Source organism: Hipposideros armiger, unplaced genomic scaffold (genome assembly GCF_001890085.2).
Source record: "Hipposideros armiger isolate ML-2016 unplaced genomic scaffold, ASM189008v1 scaffold_226, whole genome shotgun sequence".
NCBI lineage: Eukaryota > Metazoa > Chordata > Mammalia > Chiroptera > Hipposideridae > Hipposideros > Hipposideros armiger.
In genome coordinates, this window is record NW_017731576.1 from 1,280,617 (window position 1) to 1,293,989 (window position 13,373).

Genomic DNA, 13,373 nt, shown 5'->3' on the forward strand with positions numbered 1-13,373 from the left:
AATTACATTTTATTTTATTATTTTTTTATTTTTTATGAGTTTTTATTAAATGTAGTGTGGTAACATTGATTTGTAGAATTCAAGTGTAGGAAACAATTTTAATAAACAAAGACAATACATTAGAACTTAGTCATTGTCCTAGGAAAAAAAAGCATCAGCTCATTCTCACATTTTGGAATCTGAGATAGTTTAATTGTTAGGGGGAAATGCCCCTATCAAGTAAGGGGGAAAAATGAGTAAGAAGAAAACTTTAAACATGACGAAGTCACTAATTAGATTAAAGGGTCAAGGAATGTGATAAATATAAAATATATAATCTAGGTGAACCTGAGATATGACAGCAGGGCTTCCGCACATTAAGACTCCAGGGTCTAGATTAAGGATTATTGATATCTGAGATTGAGTCATGCCACCATCCCCAGCTCAGTCTTAGTATCACAGGACTGCAGGCCCTACAATCTTCTTTGGAGCCCTTTTTACAAATGGTGGGCTGGCTGGTAGTTGGGCTGGCTGGTAGTTGGCCCGGCCCTGACTCTGATGTCACTGGCAGTGACCTGTGGCCAATTTGGGCTAATGTTTGTTCCATGTCTTCTGTGAGCTCTTTTGTAGTTTGCAGCTGGGGCCATACTGTCCCTACAATTTATACACAACTCATTTGTCAGTTTAGGCAAGAACATTTTGTGCCCTTTCACTGCTGTATGTGTGTGATGTACTATCTTGGATCTGTTCGCTTCAAAAGCAATCTGGGAGTAAGAGCTCCCCAAAGTTGTCCTGGGCAAAAAAACACAGACAAGGACTCACTCTGCCTGCCTTTGCATTATCTCCATCCCTGAGCCCTTTGACCAATGAAGTTTGAAGATGGAGTCTCTTTGTGCTTTAGACACATTAAAAGGCCTCTTATATTAGCTCTAGACTCTCTTATCAGATACTCCTGGTTCTGATTCTGTTCAAGCCCTTAGTTGATTTTTTCTCGGTGACTGACAGGACACTTATTATTGCTTCCCATTCTCTTCTTTGGATCCCAGCTTCCTGTTGGGTCAGCCTCTTTATTTGGCTAAGAAAGAGTGCAGGGCAATTTTGATTATTGTTATTATTATTATTTTTTATTTTTTGAGCATCTCCTCTTTAGGCCAAACACATCTTTCTTCAGCCTCAGTGTCTACTTTCCAAATAGTCCCTAAACTAATTCTTTACTTTTACGTTTTCTAAAGAAAGGTCTACATTTGCTTCTTTGCTAAATTTTAATAACTTTCTGAACTCTATAGTTTCATTTCCTCTCTCAGTAGATTGTTTCATTTAATCAAAAGTGTTCCGTGTGCTTATGAAAGAGAGACTCTTTCAAGAGTTCAGTGAAACCGTTCCTTCATCTGAGGATGCAGGCTTTTGGAGAAAAGGCAGTTTGCCAGGACTTACTGTTGGAATCAGCATATTTGGGGGTCCTAGGGGCTGCTTCTTTGAATAATCTTCTCATCTCTCCTTAGTCTGCTTTAGTTTTGCTAGAAGTTGGTGTTTGAGTGGATACCTGAGCTTAGTTTTATTTTCTATTTTGTCTGAAGGTTCCACAGCATGTAAAGCACCAGATTTAGAGGTGGCATTACACTTGGAGAAGGGGGGGAAAAAAACAACAAATGTATCACGGTAGTTAATCACAGTGGCAGAACACCAAGTGTAAGATGCCCCTGATTTTCAGGGTGGAAGAGTAATACTTTCTTATTTTCTCCCATGTGCTAAACCCATCTCAATTAAAATGTAAGACACAGTGACCTGTGTGAGATTAAACAGCCTGCCATGGGATGGATCTGTGAGCATCACGCCATTGCCATAAATCTGAGAAATGCAAGCGGTGGTGACCTTTACCCTCTGGCATCTTCTCCTGGATCTGTGTGCTGCTGGTTGGCAGCTGAGAGGTCCTTGCCATCTGTGTAACAGGGATGTTCCCCTCAGTGGGTTTTGGCTACCGATTGCCTCTGTATCCTGCCCTATGATTTTCTCTTTACAATCTGACCCCAGCTAGGCTCCAAGGTTCTTCAAGGCAGGGCTGTGACTTTCTTTCCTGTCCTTGTGTCCCCAGTGATAGAGCAGGAGCCTGGCGCAATGTTTGGCAAATATGTTGACTTTTAAATGATGGCTTTCCAGGGATGAGAGGCAAAGAAAAGAACCAAGCCCGTCAAAATCCTCAGGCCGTTAAGATTCCTCTTTCCAATTTTTAATACACCATACTCCAGCTCTCGAGGCAGGAGGATCCTGTAAACCTGTAAGGCACTGACATGATTAACAACCTGGAATCGTGTTTTCACATAGGTCCGAAAGGGCAGCCCATGCACAGTGAGCGGTGGTGGTAGTGGGGGAAAGCAGGCTTGTCAGAAGCCGTTCTCTGCCCATCTCCTTGGGATTCCATTGGGACCCACCCTCACCCCAATGATCTAACTGACCCTGGAAAGTGCCTCACCTTCCCTGAAGCACCTTTATCCTCTCCATGGCTCTGCACAATGCACACGGGGTCTTGGAAAAGGTGATCATGAGCCATACACACCGTTAACCATCCAGGCTGTTGCTCAGTCCACGCTCGGTCCCTAGTTTCATTTTACGTGATTTAGCAGCAGCGTTTGACACATTCTCTCCTCCTGGGAGTGCTTATTGCCACTTGGTTTCTAGGTGATCAGGCCTCTTGTTTCCTTCTACCTCGTTGGCCTTTGCTTTTCAGGCCCCTTGGCTGTTTCCTCCTCACTTCCTGACTCTTAGAATATATATTCTGTTCTACTCATTCTCTTGGTGATCTCTGCCAGTTATGCTGCTTTCAATATCTTTGAAATACTGATGACTTTAAATTTCTATCTCCAGTCCAGACCTTTTATCCATCGTTTGCCTACTTAGTGTCGACTCTGCCACATCTTGGGCATCTCTCTCCTAAGAGGGGCACGTGCTTTTTCCTCTCAAACTGCTCCTACTGATGTCTTGCCTGATCTCAGTCCATGGCAGCCCCACCTTCCAGTTACTCAGGCCCAAACCCCCAGAATCATTTTGACTCTTCTATTCCTTCTACATCCTACATTCATTGAGACATTCTAAATGTATTTAGAATCTGACCACTTTGCTCTCACCTCCTCCACTGCTCCAAGCCTGGTCCAAGTAACCACGATCTTTCAGCTGGATTATTATAATAACATTACAACAGGTCTTTGAGCGTGTACATGGTCGCTGCGTTCTATTCTCAACCCAGCAGAGTGATACCGTTAACATCCAAGTCAGATTATGTCACTCCCCTGTTCGTGACCCCCCATGGCTCCCCATCTCACTCAGAGCAAAAAGCCAAAGTCTTTTTAGTGTCCCTCGGGATCCTGCTCTGTTGCCTTGTTTCTGTTCCAGTCCCACTGGCTCTTTGTTGTTGCCTGAAATACCAGGCTGCTCCTGCCTCAGAAGCTTTTCACTGGCCGTTCCCTGCCAAATGCTCTTCTCCCAGGTAGCGGCATGGCTCCCACCCTCCCCTCCATCAGCCCTGTGCTCCTGCATCTGCTTCTCAGGCAGGGCCTCGCTGACCACATGGTTTAGAATCGCAGCCTTCTCCCGGCCGCCTCCTACACTTTGGCATTCTGTATCCTTTCTCTTCTGCTCCACTTTTTTTCCTGTTGTACTTAATATTTTTAACATACCTTGTGATTGGTTGATTGATTACATCTAGTCTCTGAATCCTTCCGCTAGGAAATAAGTTCTGTGAGGACAGGAAATGTTATGTCATTCCCTGTGGAATCTCTAGAACCTAGCAGTGATTGGCACATGGCCGATGCTCAATAAATATTTATTTCATTAATGAATGAATGAACTGGGCCATGATACTAAGTTAGGAGGAAGAGAAGGTGCATTTGATGGTTGAATCAGGATCAACAGTCATTCTGGTTTACTAGATTAATAGGCGAACTTTAACATCATAAAGGTAAAGAGATACATGTAAATCCCTATAGTCAAAAGCCAATTCTACGGACAAAAGATGAAGAGCATACCAAGGGACAACCTAAAGGTGCTATTTGACTGTGATTTCAGAACTGAATAGCAGGGATGTGTCTTTGATCCAAAGGCTAATGGTCACATTAATAGATGTATAGTACAGAGATAATGGTAGATATTAATTTAACTCTAATCTTTGCTGCTCAAACAGCAGTGGGAGAATTGGGTTCACCTCTGGGCCTCATGCCTAAAGAGAGATTTAGATAACAGGAGCCCCATTTGGAAAAGAGCCACCTCGGGTGGCAGCATATCATGGTGGAAATGTTCATAGTACCTGGCCATTCTTTTCAGCAGGAAAGACACAGGGGAGACCTAACTAGTCTCTTTAGCTATCTGACAAGCCGTTCTGTGGAAAAGGGAATACTCTATATTACTTCAGCTGCCAGAACTGAGACCAGTGGGAAGAAGACAGAGTTCAGATAAGAATAAGGAAGATGTGCAGATTGGTGGAAGTTACCCAAATATGGTGCCGTAGCTCCTAGAGGCAGTGGACCTCCCATCCCTTGGGACACAGCAGGGCCAGCGCAGGGTAATTATAGGAGGATTCAGGACTGCGTGAATTCAAGTCCTTCATGAAGCACACACCACGGTGGCATTAGATGTGCCAGAGATTGGAAATGAGGTAGAAGCCAGAGGAGGCTGGGATGAAGGTCTGATCCTTCTGAAGGAGAGAGGAAAGGAAGGACGACTGGGTAGGAAGAGTCTTAGACTGTGGTGCTGTCACAAGGCAGCATTGCTAAGTCCACGGGAGAGTCTTTGAGTGAAAGTTTCCCATCCGAGGAGTCAGGAATTGTCATGCCCTAGCATCCAGGCCACTCTCAGTCATTGCCTGGGAACAGCCTATGGGAAGCAGGCCTCTCTGTGAATGTGGGGATGGATTACAGAGCCCAGCATCTGGGGCCATTAGTCAGTTATGCTCCCAGCAGTAAGTTTTGAGAGTCACATTTTCACAGCCACCACAAGGTCTCTGATGGGAACTATGCAAAGTCCCAGGTGGACACTCTGCTTCTAAGGCCTCATCATAACACTCTCATGCTGTGCTCTCTTTATGGCTCCCCAGGCTGTGAGCATCTTCAAAATAAGTGCTCAGCATCACCATACTCCACTTATCACATAGTAGGTGCTCACTGAGAATCCAGCGAGTGGCAGAGAACACAGCGACCCCCATGACCCGGTGGCCATGCTCTGTAACTTCAGGTCTTGGAGAGGAATCTCTTAACTTAAATTGAGGATAGTAAATGTCAGTCAGCCACGGTCCCCAGAGAAACCCTGTAAAGTGGAGTTCCTGTGAGGAAACGACCTTCAGCACTGCAGGGGTGCCAGAACTAAACGGAATGGCTCCTGAGCCAGCGCAGGCTGAAGCCTCATCCATTACCTGCCTCTTCCCCTAGAAAGACAACCCTCATTTATTATTTCCAGACTGTTTTCCTTTTACTTACACCATGTGAAAAGTGTTGAATTGGGAAATAAATAATATTATTTCCAAACAGAGGTTTCAGAATCACTTCACAGATTTTGGAATTATTATCCTGTTTGCAAATGTTTGGTTTGTGTATCATTTCCTCATTTGTATCTGTGAGCTCTTTATTGTGAACGTCCCCATTTGGAAAACCATGACAGAAACCTGAAAGAGCTCTGTTGTTGGTTTGTGTTCGTGTCTTTTTGAGAGATGCCTCTGCTTTCTTTTGAAGTGCAGCAAAATTTTCCAAGCAGCCTCAGAAAGAGATGTTTACTTAGAATGTTTCCTTTCTATTGCACAGTAATTCTGTACTGACCAGTTCCACTCTCTCATTATCACCCCTTGCCTTCGGGTTCTCTTCTCTGCAATAGCCCAGTTCATTACTGTAAGACTGAGATTCCCTCATCACCTTTTGCTCAAAAACATTCCATTGCTCCTCTTGGCCTACTTATTGTCTGAAGCCTAGACTTGTCACTGTTGTCATGCCCTCCCTAATGGGCTCCAGCCTCCCAGGCCACACTGTTTTTCCATGATTCCTCCAACCATCTCTTGTTGTGGTCAAGACTTCCACCTCCTTACCCAGAAAATGCCATGCCCATTCCAGCCCTTGCCTTCACACGTTTTCCTATCCTAAATGATCACCTCTCACACCTTTGTTATCCAAACTCCATTCGTTCTGCAAAACCTGCAGGAAGCTCTGCAGATCCAGCTTAGCTGATGAAGAAGAAAGGGCAGGGTTCAAACCTAATGACATTTCTCTCCCCACTTATCTCTGAAAGATGGCGCTTCTCATGTAATTGAAGGTCTGCTTATATGCCCTGTCTCTCCCTCTCTCCACAGCCCCTTCTACTGTTCCCATCATGCACCAGGTCAGCGCCACCATGAGGAGCATCACCTTGTCATGGCCACAGCCTGAGCAGCCCAATGGCATCATCCTGGACTATGAGATCCGATACTATGAGAAGGTGAGCCTCAGGCTTGCAAGACCCAGGGCCAGCCACTGTTCCATAGGTGGCGGCCAGCTGAGAGCACAAGGAGACAAGCTGGAAGAAGTCCTGAGGGAGGGAGGAATTTGGTGATGGGGAACAGAGGCTCTCTGGGAGAGTGATGGAGACCTGGTGATAGAGACCAGAGGTCTTCCCTGGCAAAAGCCTTCAAAACCTAGGCATTTACTGTATCAACTCAGGAGAGAACTGTCCAACCCATCACTCTGCTATCTGGACAGCTCACTGGGCTGGTATGGGCAGGACCAGTTCCATTATCCTAGTCACGTGCTTGCTATACTAATGCAGATGCTACAAAGCTGTCAGGGGTCACCTGAATTTTCTGAAGGTTTTGTGGTTTTTGTAGACTAGTGTTTTTCAAAGTTTTTGAGCAAGAACCTCCAATATGAGATTGTCTATTTATAAATCATATGCATGTACTACTGCACTAATATATTTATGGCAGTTAAAATTATTAAATGGAAATTTAAAAGAATGAGATAAAAATTAATAGAAATGGAAATTTATGTATTATCTTCCTTGACTACTCTTTAGCAGCTATGGCTGGCGGGCACAGCAGGGCATGTGCTGCCAAGAATGAGGAAATGGTGCCCTGTGGAATTGGTCCCCGGTCTACTGTGGGAGAAGCAGGAACTTCCTCCCACCATGTATTTGCAAAATCCCAGGAAAATACATTTCTTTCTGTTACTGACCCAATATATTATTTGAAAAACACCAGATTCATTCATTTATTTGTCCATCAAGTATTTATTGAGTGCCTGCTCTTTGGCAGGTACTATTTTAGGATATATTAGTGATCAAAAAAGAGATTCCTCCCTCAAGGGGCTTATTTTCCAGTAAAAGGGGATGGACAATGAACAATGAACATAATCACTAAAGAAATTGTATAGCATGTTAGAAAATTGTTATCTTAAAAGGGAAAAGAAAAATCAGAGCAAGGTAAATAGGATCCAGAGGATGAGGTTTGGGGGAGGAGTTGGTTGCAGCAATAAATAGGATGGTAAAGGCAGGCCTCTTGGAGATGGTAGGTTCTGAGTAAAGACCTGAAGGAAGTCAGGGTGTTGTGAAGCAGATATCTGGGGGATAGAGAGCTTGTGCAAAACCCCTGAGGCAAGATCATGACTGGTGGTTCAAGGAACAGGAAGAAGACCAGCATGATTGGAGCGCTGCAAGCAGTGGGGAAATAGTTGACAGGAAAGGGAGGTAATCAGGGGAGGTGATCATGTTGGGCTTTAAGAACTTCATCTTTCCCACTGAATGAGATGGGGATCCATTGCAGAGTTAGAAGTAGAGACAAAATCTAACTTATACTTTAAAAGGATCATTTAGACTGTTCTGTTGAAATAGGCCTGCTAGATTCCAATCATCTAGAACAAGAATGATGGTGGCTTGAATCGGGGTGAAAGCAGAGGGCTGATGAAACAGTTCATTTCCAAATACATAAACTAAATATGGAGCCAAAGGAATTTTCCAGCAGGTTGGATTTTGGATGGGGAAGGTTTTCGCCTGACCCACTAGAAGGATGTAAACACCATTGATGGAGAAAGGGATCACTGTGGGTGAAGCATGTTTGGTGAGAGGGAAGGGACAGAAGTCCAGCTCAATGTCTAAAATGCTTCTGAGATGGTCAAGTAGAGACATGAAGTAGGCAGCTAGATGTACACATCTGGAGTTCAGGAGAAAGGATGGGGTTGGAGATGTCCATTTGGAAGTTGTCAGTACCTAGATGATGTGAAAGCCCTGAGCCTGTGGGAGATCATCCAGTGGGTGAATGGGAATAAGAAGAGGATCAAGGATGGAGATCTGTAGCCCTCCAACATAGAGGCAGCACTGGACAGTGGAGCATGACTATACTGGAAAGCAGGAGCTCTAGTTTCCAGGGCTCTCCTTAACCAACCAGCCATGCAGAGGTGGTCACATTATGTAACCATCTAGGTCACAGTTTTCACATCTTTTAAATGGTAGTAATTTATCTCCCTGAAAGTGGAGGGCCAGATGGATCACCAGTCTAGTCTGTGAGGAGGTATGCCCTTCAGCCATTACAGCTGAACTTGCAAGCAAGGTGAGGATTAGGCAGTATTCTATTCAGTTAGAGAATATCAAGTTATGTAGATAATTGATTCAGAAAATTTAGTGAATTTGGTGTAATTTAAACCATCTGGATTCATAAGCAACCATTATATCCATTCAGCTTTGAATTGGGGACCCTTATTTGCTACCTATTTTTTTTATCAGTTAATAAAGTAAATGTTGACTTTCCAAAATGTTTTGAACCCATAGGTTTGGACCGACTGACCACAGGATCTCATTTCATCACCCAAGTTGACCTAACATTTCAACAGATTATCATGTGTGGCCAGTATACAGTGTGAAGTCAGAGTCACCAGTAAGGTTCCACCCAGCCCCCCTTCCTACACACACATAAAACTGACACTTGTAGCTCCTCTCAGAAGAATAATAATTTCTCCCTAGTGTGCCCCTATTGGGTGCTAGGGGCTTTATAAATATTACCTCCCTTCCCCTCACAACTCAGTGTGGTAAATATTAGTATCTTTGATATGGGTAAAGAAACCGATGCACAAAAAGGTTTAAAACAAACAAACAAACAAACAAACAAACAAAACTCTTTTATAGTCACAGAGTTAGGAAGTGAGGCTACAGCCTAAGTCCTTTGCCCTGAAACAAGTGGCGGTGATGGTAAGAGGCTGAATGCGTGGGAGACCATCTGCCCTCCTCTTCATCTGCAGTGCCAAGGTCAGCCACCCCTGGGAAAGGGGCGAAGGGCTTAGTGACAGGCTCAGACCCGAAAGGATGGTGCCCGTGTGCCTTGCCTCCTCTCTTCCCAGCCCACGTCCAAGCTCCTTCATCGACTTGCCCGTACATGCAAACCTCTTCCCTTAAAAAACTGTAATTAACCTCCACTTCTGATGTGATGAAGGAAGCTCGCTCTCCCATTTCAGGCCATGTCCCTACTTCTCAGTAATTTATACTAATTATTAACAGACACACATGCACAACAGCTCAATGCCTGAGGCAGCTTCCACACCTCAGTGAAGCATATTATTGTCCCCACTCCAGAGGATAGAATGCTTTCCTTGGGAACACAGAAGATTCTTCGCCAAAGCATTGGTTACTGTTTGGTGTATTACCACAGAATGCTCCTTCACGTGTAAAGTGCTTGACTATGAAATCTGTTACATTGCCTTGAACATTTCTAATATGACTAAAGAAAAGTTAATAACCTTGTGAGGGTGTTTTGAAATAATAGCTGCAATGATAATAATTCATTTTTATTAAGTGCCTGTTATGTGCTAGATTTTCACAGATCTATTAGTTCTGACCCTTAAAAGGAAGATTCTTGAAATCCAGCTATAACCAATTTATAGATGATGCAACTAAGTCACAGAAAGGTTAAATGACTTACCCATGACCACATAGGTCACAGCTAGGGAATCACAGCACCCAAACTGTAGACATTTTTACTATATTTCAATGTATTTCTGAGTTCAGTATTTGACTGGATATAATCATATTGATGCTGCAGTCTCATCATTAGTGTGGACCCTGAAATGAGATTGTATCTTAATTTTAAATCCAACTGCTTGTAACCAGAATGATTTGCCCATCTGCTCCATAAGGCTGTGGAATCCTGGTCTTTAGAAGATGCAAACACAAAGAGAACTCAACCTAGTAGATGTCCTGGTTTCAGTCCAAAGAAACAAAACCCACCACTCCTCCATCTCATGCCACCTCTTCTAGAAAACAGTCAGCAAATTTTTTTGTAAAGGACCAGGTAGTAAATATTTTAGGCTTGTGGGCCATAAAATCTCTTTCCAACCCCTCAATTCTGCCTTTGTAACAGGAAAGCAGCCTTAAATAATGTGTTAATAGATGGGCATGGCTGTGTTCCAAGAAAACGATTACAAAAACAGAGGCTGTAGTTTTCCGGGCCTTGAAAGCCCTCCCTGGGTCTCCTGCCCAACATCAACCTCTTGGTTTGTGCTTGGGACACGTTTCAGTTTCACTTCTGTGAATGGAGTCAATGAGGCTTTTGCTCTTCCAACCACTCATTAATAGAGAGCTCAGATGCCATTGAGCTGATGACACTCCCAGGGCCTCTCCCATGTTCATCTCCTTCCCCATTTGAATACATTTCCATTCATCATGCTCTCTTGTTTACTGTCTTGTAGCACTTTTCACTCCTGGTGTCAGCGCTTGTAGGCAAACCATGGGAGGAACATCTACATCTGCTCTCAGCTGTCTTAATGATGAAGCATTATGACTCGCTCTTCATAATAACTGTCTAGGCTAGCACAGGCTGGTTTCGGCCTTGGGAATTTCTACCCTTCAAATTTTAGGATCATTTTCTTACAGAAACTCTTTCAGACCTTGGCAATATCTTACGCTCAATCAGTTGGTTTGAGTAACTGGTCCGAAGTGTGCTGTTTATTCATTCATTTAGCACTGAGTGGCTGAGCACGCAGGCGGTGCCGGCCCTGTGCTACACATCGGGGATGGAAAAATAAGGGAGGCATGGTCTCTGCCCCCAGCAGCTGCAGCCTCACATGCTTATTAAATCAGTCATATGTGACCAAAACGAGCAACCTTGACCTTCGCTCTCACTCATTTGCCTGAAGTTGGTTAATGGATTTGAAGGGAACAAGGACTGATATTCATTTTAATCACCGAACTTCTTGAATATATGGACTACAAAATGATCATGGGTTAATGCGTTATCCTCAAAATCCAAATGCCAATACATCAAAACACATTTTTCAGTAAAAGAGCTGCCCGGTCAATGCTTCACTTATTTCAAGCAGTGCATTCTTCCATAGATTCCAGCAAAACCAGAGAATTCTGGCAGCCACCTGCATTTTGTAGCAATGGGATTTTGTCCTAACTTGCAAGGTGACTGGGCTTTCATAGTTTCAGATCTCAGTTCTCCAGGGCGTCAAGCTAGTAATAACCAAAGATGTAGATGACACCCCTTCTCTAGTGGACAGTCTTCTTTCTGCTGGACCCATGATTGGTGGTGGTGGAGAATCCACCTGCTTTTTAAATAGATCAGAGGATGAGTGGGTAGGCCTTCCTCAGGCCGTCTCGTCCAGGCTCCATCGGGGTGCACATGGGCCTCTTTGTAACTTTCGGCTGTCTATTCAAGCTGGCCTCTAACCTGTGGTCCCTTACAACTGCTTCTAAAGCATTTATCACCACCCCTGTGCCACCCACAGTCCAGCTATGCCCAGTTACTTGTGGGCTCCGGAACTCCTTTAGACCTTGCTTTTGTATGTTTTATTCTGTTCTCATGGAGTAGTCTGTTCAGTTCTCACTCCCCACATTCATCCATGTGGCTAATTTTTTTACCTTTCAGGACTCAACTCATGTCACCCTTTCTCTGAGCTCCTCCTACCTTCTTTATCAGTTTGGACTGAGTGATCCTTTGCTGTTCCCCCACAGGCCCCTTAGCTGCCCTCTGCCAAAGGCACTCAGTCAATACTGTTGTCCTCCTGTGTTTATTTTCTGGTCCACCCCACAAGATGTTGTGTCTCCAGAGGAGAGGGACCTGTAGCCCATGTGTAGCACCCAGTATATGGTAGTGTGTCATAAACATGACTGCCTGGCCAAATGAATGAATGAAAACACATCAGGTCATCTTCACCTTTGCAAAATACACTTTTATGTGTTTTGAGACAATGGTAATTTCTATTCATTTTGCTGTACTTCTTTTGTCCTGGCTCAGCTCCCCAAGTTTCATCTGTTGTTGGATGGAGGATGTGGCTTATAGAACTCTTGTCATCATCTTTCCCCGCATTTGTCACCATGCCGCTAGGGACCTTTGTGCCTAGAACTTGTCACAGTACCCCAGATTTGCACATGGGACTTAAAGGCCTTTTTCCCAGTGGCCCAAGCTCTTCACTTTTACTGATATCCCTACTTGGCTCTAAGATTCATGGTGCAGACAGGGACAGGCCCAGACTCTAAACTCATGTTCCTGCAGGCTCAGAACTAGGCCCCAATCTCCATGATGCTCCCATGGAAGTGAGTAGAGAGAAGGCTGGTGTATCTGAAGGTGCTGAGGATGGACAAGATGAGGAACGTCTGTGGGCTAGAGTAGTGAGGAAAGCCTTCCTAGAAGAGGAGGCCTAAGGGACCTGGAGGGGAGCCCTGGAGAGAGGCACTTCAGTCTGGAAACACAACCTAGGCAAAGGTCTGGTGGCCAGGGCTGTGGTCCTTGGAGTGGCAGCAAAGTGGTGATTTAGGGGGATGTGAGGGATTGAAATTATGAAAGGCCTTTAAATCTAGTTTTAGGAGGTTTTTTTGTTTATTTGTTTGTTTTGTTTTGTTTTTGTTTTTGTTTTTTATCTGCTAATAATTTTAGGGAAGGCCAGAGATCTTTTTTTGGAGATGTTTGGATTAGGTAGGAAGGGAGTGGCAGAAAAGATGGGAGGCTACAAAAGTCGAGGCACAAACCAAATGTTACCTACGATCAGTAGCAAAGAGAAGCAACTGCTTCAGGGCACTCATGATAGGTGGAGGAGCCAGAAGGATGAGAAATAGGAGCAACACCTGTGCAAAACAGAGGACACACGTGTGCAGACAACAGGAACGGTGGAGGACAGGGCGGAAGATGCTGGAGAGAGTGACAGACAAAAGGGAGGGGTAGGAGGGGTGAGAACACAGGGCCTGCTCTCCAGGGAGAAGGGACATGACCTCCCTGGAAGCTGGGGGAGAGGGAACTAGAAGACAGGGACCCAGATAGACACAGGCCAAGGCAGAAGCAGGTGTGGGAGGTAGCCCAGAATGGCATCCACATTCAGCAGAGTGGATGTAAAGCCATTTGCTGAAGGACTTGAGGGAACCTATAGAATGATCTAGAACAGCCATTGTGAGGAGTGACCAGGGAGATC

General features: G+C 44.5%; 1 protein-coding gene across 1 annotated transcript in view; it reads left to right on the forward strand.

Annotated features, from left to right (window-relative positions):
• The window catches only part of EPHB1 (EPH receptor B1), a 323,417-nt gene that overhangs the window by 208,793 nt on the left and 101,251 nt on the right, over positions 1-13,373 (forward strand). The window contains exon 4 of the mRNA XM_019654615.1: positions 6,302-6,426. Within this exon, the coding sequence (XP_019510160.1) occupies positions 6,302-6,426 (125 nt within the window). The remainder of the gene's footprint in view (positions 1-6,301; positions 6,427-13,373) is intronic.